Source organism: Coregonus clupeaformis, chromosome 23 (assembly GCF_020615455.1).
Source record: "Coregonus clupeaformis isolate EN_2021a chromosome 23, ASM2061545v1, whole genome shotgun sequence".
Lineage (NCBI taxonomy): Eukaryota > Metazoa > Chordata > Actinopteri > Salmoniformes > Salmonidae > Coregonus > Coregonus clupeaformis.
In genome coordinates this window covers 33,253,840-33,261,497 of record NC_059214.1, presented here as the reverse complement: position 1 = coordinate 33,261,497, position 7,658 = coordinate 33,253,840, and the positions used below count along the sequence as shown (strand labels likewise).

General features: G+C 44.9%; 1 protein-coding gene across 2 annotated transcripts in view; it reads right to left on the bottom strand.

The window, feature by feature from the left end:
- Window positions 1–1,053: 1,053 nt before the first annotated feature.
- Window positions 1,054–7,658, bottom strand: part of LOC121537086 (glycogen synthase kinase-3 beta) — a 43,440-nt gene continuing 36,835 nt past the window's right edge. Inside the window, exons 6-11 of one of the 2 annotated variants that reach the window (XM_041844849.2) lie at window positions 5,950–6,056; window positions 5,556–5,653; window positions 5,166–5,273; window positions 3,775–3,961; window positions 2,778–2,876; window positions 1,054–2,608 (exon numbers count right to left, since the gene is read on the bottom strand). In XM_041844849.2, coding sequence (XP_041700783.1) covers window positions 2,538–2,608; window positions 2,778–2,876; window positions 3,775–3,961; window positions 5,166–5,273; window positions 5,556–5,653; window positions 5,950–6,056 — 670 coding nt within the window. In that variant the 3' untranslated portion in view covers window positions 1,054–2,537. The remainder of the gene's footprint in view (window positions 2,609–2,777; window positions 2,877–3,774; window positions 3,962–5,165; window positions 5,274–5,555; window positions 5,654–5,949; window positions 6,057–7,658) is intronic. The other variant, XM_041844850.2, reaches the window with a different exon arrangement.

Here is a 7,658-nt window from a genome sequence, read left to right as displayed (position 1 = left end):
CGCTCTTACCCACTAAGCTACCTGCGGAACATTAAGAACTTTGAAAGTTTCTTCAAGTGCAGTCACAAAAACCATCAAGCGTTATGATGAAACTGGCTCTCATGAGGACCGCCACAGGAAAGGAAGACCCAGAGTTACCTCTGCGGCAGAGGATACGTACATTAGAGTTACCAGTCTCAGAAATGGCAGCCCAAATAAATGCTTCACAGAGTTCAAGTAACAAACACATCTCAACATCAACTGTTCAGAGGAGACTGTGTGAATCAGGCCTTCATGGTCGATTTGCTGCAAAGAAACCACTACTAAAGGACACTAATAAGAAGAAGAGACTTGCTTGGGCCAAGAAACACGAGCAGTGGACATTAGACCGGTGGAAATCTGTCCTTTGGTCTGATGAGTCCAAATTTGAGATTTTTGGTTCCAACCGCCGTATCTTTATGAGACGCAGAGTAGGTGACCGGATGATCTCCGCATGTGTGGTTCCCACCATGAAGCATGGAGGAGGTGTGATGGTGCTTTGCTGGTGACACTGTCTGTGATTTATTTAGAATTCAAGGCACACTTAACCAGCATGGCTACCACATCATTCTGCAGCGATACGCCATCCCATCTGGTTTGCGCTTAGTGGGACTATCATTTGTTTTTCAACAGGACAATGACCCAACACACCTCCAGGCTGTGTAAGGGCTATTTGACCAAGAAGGAGAGTGATGGAGTGCTGCATCAGATGACCTGGCCTCCACAATCACCCGACCTCAACCCAATAGAGATGGTTTGGGATGAGTTGGACCGCAGAGTGAAGGAAAAGCAGCCAACAAGTGCTCAGCATATGTGGGAACTCCTTCAAGACATTTGGAAAAGCATTCCAGGTGAAGCTGGTTGAGAGAATGCCAAGAGTGTGCAAAGCTGTCATCAAGGCAAAGGGTGGCTACTTTGAAGAATCTAAAATATTATTGATTTGTTAACACTTTTTTGGTTACTACATGATTCCATAAGTGTTATTTCATAATGTTGATGTCTTCACTATTATTCTACAATGTAGAAAATAGTAAACATAAATAAAAACCCTTGAATGAGTAGGTGTGTCCAAACTTTTGACTGGTACTGGATATACACAGTGTAGTTGTGTTGTCGTATTGTACCTGTGTGAATATGTTTGGGTAAGTAAGACACTCTACTCTGAGAGACTGTACCAGAGAGGTGCTTGTGTGGTCCAGGTGGAGAGCGAGAGAAAAGAGAAGAATGCTAGACTAACGTTCAATTAACGTTGGACTAACACTGAGTCAGTGGTCACAATTAGAGCCAGAAACTACAAAGACCTCTCTCCATGGCTGAATTCCAAATCAAGTGCTTATGGGGTAGAAGCTAGGGGTTGGTTTGGAATTTATCACGAGTTTAAGAAAATGTTTTCATCTAAAGAAAGAGACAGAGAGCAGGTGTGGGGGAGACATCCCCTCCAAACTGACTGCATTATAACACAGAAACATTAATCTAATAGAGATAAATAAAAGGGAGAGAGTTAAGGAACAGACCGTTTTCTAGTCCTGTCTACAACATTAACATACAAATAATTACATACATGAAAATAGGAAAGTGACTGCTGAAAAAAAGGCTTTTCCAGCAAAAGAGATCGTACAACCTTGCCTCTTCATGTCTTTAGGCAGCAGCAAATATTGCCACTGCTCTGTGAGCCAGCAACTAACCGTTATGGATTCTGAACCATTGAAGTTGAATATACATATATCTCCTAATGTTTTGTACTATCAGTGTAAACGTAATACAAGCACACAGAACCAGAGACATCTCACATGTCAATCTAAATGATCCCGCCCACCCCGAGCCCAGGGAATATAAAATAAAAACAGAATAAAACTGTTCGCTAACCGTTTAAAAACAACCCCGAGCATACCTCTGACATCATCCAAAACCTCCCTTCTGATTGGACTGTCCACATATATCAGGACCTTCATGCATCGGTGTGTGTTGGTAAGAATGTGTGTGTGTATGTGTGCCTCATGCCTAATTAGCTGAAGTGTGGACGTCAATGTAGGGGTGAAAGGTCATTCTGGGTGCTCCTACCTATACTCAGGCCATGCACTACAGGAGGAGGAGCCAGGGTGGCCATCCCAACCAGGGGGTCAGAGGTGAGGGGTCAGAGGGGAAGTGATGAGGAGAGGGAGGGACTGATCCCTAATGTGGGTGGGGTAGGGTGTGGGGTGGGATAGGGAGTGGGGAGTGGGGGGGCTTTCATTGTGGACAGAGAAGAGGAGGAGGGTGTGGGGTCAGCTAATTACTTTGATATATAGATTGTCCTCATGGAAACATTAGCAGGCTAGTATTGTGTATATATGGTACGTTTATATATGAATACTCTTATATTTCATCAGCCTCCCCCTGCCCCCACCACTCCATCCCTCTAACAGACCATAGAGATGTCCTCACTGGAGTAGGTTCCAGAAATCAAACACTTAGATGGGTGACGTGGAGGGCTCAGTTAGTTGTTGTTGTCATCTGATTTAAACCCTGAGAGGGAGGATTCAGGAGGTGGAGTTGGAAGCAGAGGCTGAGGCGATAGTGGTGCTGGGGCCGTGATCTGTGCTGTTACCATCTAGAAAGGAGGACAGGAAAGGAGGAAGAGGAAGATTATCCACTCATTTACACAATGAGTAAACAGGTGTTTTTAATAAGACATTTTCCTGGGACAGAGAGAGAAAAGAGAGAGAGAACATAGACAGAGAGTTGGAGAGGGATGGAGGGATGAAGAGGTGTGTGTAAACCTGTGGCGACGGTGGCGTTGGTTGGGGTGGAGGAGGCGGCCTGAGTGCGGGCGTGGGCGGGGATTAGGATGTTGGCCAGCGAGGGATTACTGGACAGCTCTGTGAGAGAGACACAGTACACCAGATTACAGCAGATTACACCCACCACAGATAAACACATCAAAACACACCTCACACAAAGGTCACACACACACACACACACACACACACACAGACAGACAGACAGATTATAGCAGGTAGACAATAAACTGAAATTCAATGACTGTGCCTTTGCAAAGATAAAGAAATTGCAACAGAGAATGTTTTTTTGACGCAAACTGAACCATTTTAATGTCGACCGCCATATATTACAAATGTTCTATAAATCTGTCCTGCAGAGTGTGCTGTCCTTTGGTCTGATATGCGTGTTCGGAAACATGCGAGTGCAAGACCAAGTCAAGCTTCAGCGCTTGATTGAGACGGCGGAAAGGATAATTGGTATAGATCAAGAATCAGCCACAAACCTGTACACACAATTCATCCTCCTAATACTTGAAAGCATTTTACAGGACAGTACTCATCCCCTTCACTCAAAATTCAGTCACAGCAGCAGCCGGACAAGGGGAAAGATACTTTTTCAAAAGAAAATTGAAACAGATAGATATGGGGACTCTTTTATTCCAACAGCCACCAGGCTGTATAATACATAGTCTGTTGGTCCCTCCAGTATACAGCATATTGTACTTTCACTTTAGATGTGTAGCTATAGCTAGCACTTTGAATTCATTATTTTGTGTAGTTTCTGTGTTTTCATGTTTTATATACTGTCTTTTTAAGCACATGACCAAATGAATTTCACTATGGTGGGATAATAAAGTTGATCTGAATCTGAAGGTAGCGTTAGTACAGAGACTGACAGAGAGAGACCACATCATTATACATGAAAGAGAAGCAACTCTGTCTCTCTGTACCACAGATAAGACAGACAGGCAGACAGTGTATTGACAAGATGCTGTACCCTGGGTGGTAAAGTTGAAGAGGGAGGGTTTTTCTCGCCCATTGGGAAGCTTGACGTTGGGGTCCCTCAGCTCGTCGAAGAAGGAGTGTGCACACGCCTCCAGGGGGGTGAGGCGCGAGGTGGGCGTGTACTCCAGCAGCCGAGAGCACAGGGCAATGGCCTCTGGGGGCGTACGCGGCCGGAACACCTAGCAACCAATCACACGCAAGGATGAGTCAAGGAGCCAATCACAAAGACGAGACTGGAATCAGTAAACCAATCAATTTCAAACTAGTATCATGCACACAATGATGTATGCGGTCATGATAGCAGGTGTGAGAGAGGTGGATTTCAGTTATGGATTTCTCAGTTTCTGCTTATGGATATGAAATGGAGAGAGAATGTAATTATTATTAACTACTGTATGTTACAGATATTACCTAACTTAACTGACGAGGGTCGTCACAAAGGTGAGGGTGATATACATAGAAAAATATATTATAAACTTGAATATTGGGGTTCGTATGCTTGGATAAATGACATTACAGTAATTTGTGCATCTGTTAAGACCACTAGGAGGGCTCATTGTCCATAGATTGCCCTCTGTATTTGTCCAGTTCAAGTGTTAAGAGCCCAGCCCTACAGCAGCAAGGCAGGAGACTCTAGACCAGGAATGGAAACTCTAGTCCATGGGGGCTGGAGTGGAATCACACTTTTCCCCCATCCCTAGCAAACACAGCTGATTGAACTAGTTGCATTTTAAACTGAAGATCAGAATTAGTTGATTATTGGGAGTCAGGTGTGTTAGCTGGGGCTCGGGCAAAAGTATGACACTAATCAGGACCCGAGGACTGGAGTTGCTCATCCCTGGTGGCTAGGGGATGCAGTACTAGAGAACAACCACAAGGTGGAGTCTAGGGAGCCACCACGAGGACCTGCTCTACAACGCTGCCTGCTCATTGGCTAAGGGGGTTATCCATTGCTGTAGCAGTGGGCAGGGCTGGGTCCCCCTGAGACTTGGGCCCTGTTCAAATACTGTGACAATTTCATCTTTCCTAACTCCCTTTCTTTAGGTTTTCACTGACCTGACCTGAGGACTTCTACATGTACCCTTGCAGATTACAAAGAATCTGATGGTTGTAAGCAATATGATGGTTGTAAGCAATATGGTATAAACCCCAGCTAGCTTACCAGACGCAACTGTTACCATACAGCTTACACCTATCCAATCCTTACAGATCTAGGTGGGGCCCATCATGAAGTGTCTTGGTGAAGGGTTGATTTTGGATATTAGGGGATACAGATGAAAATGGGAGGGCAGAGATGAATGCCTGGCAGGCTGGCGAGGCGAGCACAGAGGGATGATGCTAGGGGAGGGGGTGGATTGTAGAGTAGTAAAATAGTTCCTGTACCTGTTGACTCACCTTAGTCCATGGGTGTGCCTTAATCTGGGGGAACTTGAACTCAGTGTAGTTGGGGTTCATCTCTCGGATCTGCTCCCGTGTAGGGGTCCCCAGAACCTACAGAACAGAGACAGGAGAGGAGAAGAGAGGGGGAGGGAGAGACAGAGAGAGAGAGAGAGAGGGAAGAAAGGGGAGGGAGGGAGAGGGGGAAGAGAGGGGAGGAAGCGACAAATGAGGGGAAGAATATGACAGAGGAGAGAGCGTGAGCCATGAAGACAGGGACAATTGAGAGAGAAAGAGAGAGAGAGAGAGAGACGGGTGAGAGTGTGCCAACTTTCATCTGATGAAATAGAGAGAATTGGTTGATAGACATCCTAACTGACTGGCTGGTATCAGTACCTTGATGATCTCCACCAGCTGATCAACTCCACTGTCTCCAGGGAAGATTGGTTGCCCTAGCAACAGCTCTGCTAGCACACAACCAGCTGACCACACATCTGTACAGGGGGCGGAGTATAAACAGGAATATGTCGTGATTAGCATACCTGCTCTAGAGGTGTAGTTTGACTTTAAACGAGGTTAGCATTTAGCCTATATTAGTGTATATGAATTTCAATGGGGTTTAGCTGTAAGCAGTTAGCTGGTAGAGCACGGCGCTTGTAACGCCAAGGTAGTGGGTTCGATCCCCAGGACCACCCATACACAAAAAATTTATGCACGCATGACTGTAAGTTGCTTAGGATAAAAGCGTCTGCTAAATGGCATATTATTATTATTATTATTATTATATTACCTATGCTGGAGGTGTAGTCGGTGGCACCAAAGATGAGCTCGGGGGCTCTGTAGTAGCGAGAGCAGATGTAGGACACGTTGGGCTCTCCACGTACCAGCTGCTTAGCACTGGAGACACAACATCAGCACAGCACACTGTCAGTCACCCACACTCCTCATCAATCATCATCATAGTCATCTTCATTATTAATAAAAACATTGTCATAATCATAATCATCATCATCCTAGCCAATCAAAGCTAATGAGAACTGCATATTCTTTCACATACAGTGGGGGAAAAAAGTATTTAGTCAGCCACCAATTGTGCATGTTCTCCCACTTAAAAAGATGAGAGAGGCCTGTAATTTCCATCATAGGTACACGTCAACTATGACAGACAAATTGAGAAAAAAAAATCCAGAAAATCACATTGTAGGATTTTTAATGAATTTATTTGCAAATTATGGTGGAAAATAAGTATTTGGTCAACTACAAACAAGCAAGAATTCTGGCTCTCACAGACCTGTAACTTCTTCTTTAAGAGGCTCCTCTGTCCTCCACTCGTTACCTGTATTAATGGCACCTGTTTGAACTTGTTATCAGTATAAAAGACACCTGTCCACAACCTCAAACAGTCACACTCCAAACTCCACTATGGCCAAGACCAAAGAGCTGTCAAAGGACACCAGAAACAAAATTGTAGACCTGCACCAGGCTGGGAAGACTGAATCTGCAATAGGTAAGCAGCTTGGTTTGAAGAAATCAACTGTGGGAGCAATTATTAGGAAATGGAAGACATACAAGACCACTGATAATCTCCCTCGATCTGGGGCTCCACGCAAGATCTCACCCTGTGGGGTCAAAATGATCACAAGAACGGTGAGCAAAATCCCAGAACCCCGGGAGAGCTGGGACCAAAGTAACAAAGCCTACCATCAGTAACACACTACGCCGCCAGGGACTCAAATCCTGCAGTGCAAGACGTGTCCCCCTGCTTAAGCCAGTACATGTCCAGGCCCGTCTGAAGTTTGCTAGAGTGCATTTGGATGATCCAGAAGAGGATTGGGGAGAATGTTATATGGTCAGATGAAACCAAAATATAACTTTTTTGGTAAAAACTCAACTCGTCGTGTTTGGAGGACAAAGAATGCTGAGTTGCATCCAAAGAACACCATACCTACTGTGAAGCATGGGGGTGGAAACATCATGCTTTGGGGCTGTTCTTCTGCAAAGGGACCAGGACGACTGATCCGTGTAAAGGAAAGAATGAATGGGGCCATGTATCGTGAGATTTTGAGTGAAAACCTCCTTCCATCAGCAAGGGCATTGAAGATGAAACGTGGCTGGGTCTTTCAGCATGACAATGATCCCAAACACACCGCCCGGGCAACGAAGGAGTGGCTTCGTAAGAAGCATTTCAAGGTCCTGGAGTGGCCTAGCCAGTCTCCAGATCTCAACCCCATAGAAAATCTTTGGAGGGGAGTTGAAAGTCTGTGTTGCCCAGCGACAGCCCCAAAACATCACTGCTCTAGAGGAGATCTGCATGGAGGAATGGACCAAAATACCAGCAACAGTGTGTGAAAACCTTGTGAAGACTTACAGAAAACGTTTGACCTGTGTCATTGCCAACAAAGGGTATATAACAAAGTATTGAGAAACGTTTGTTATTGACCAAATACTTATTTTCCACTATAATTTGCAAATAAATTCATAAAACTTGCACAATTGGTG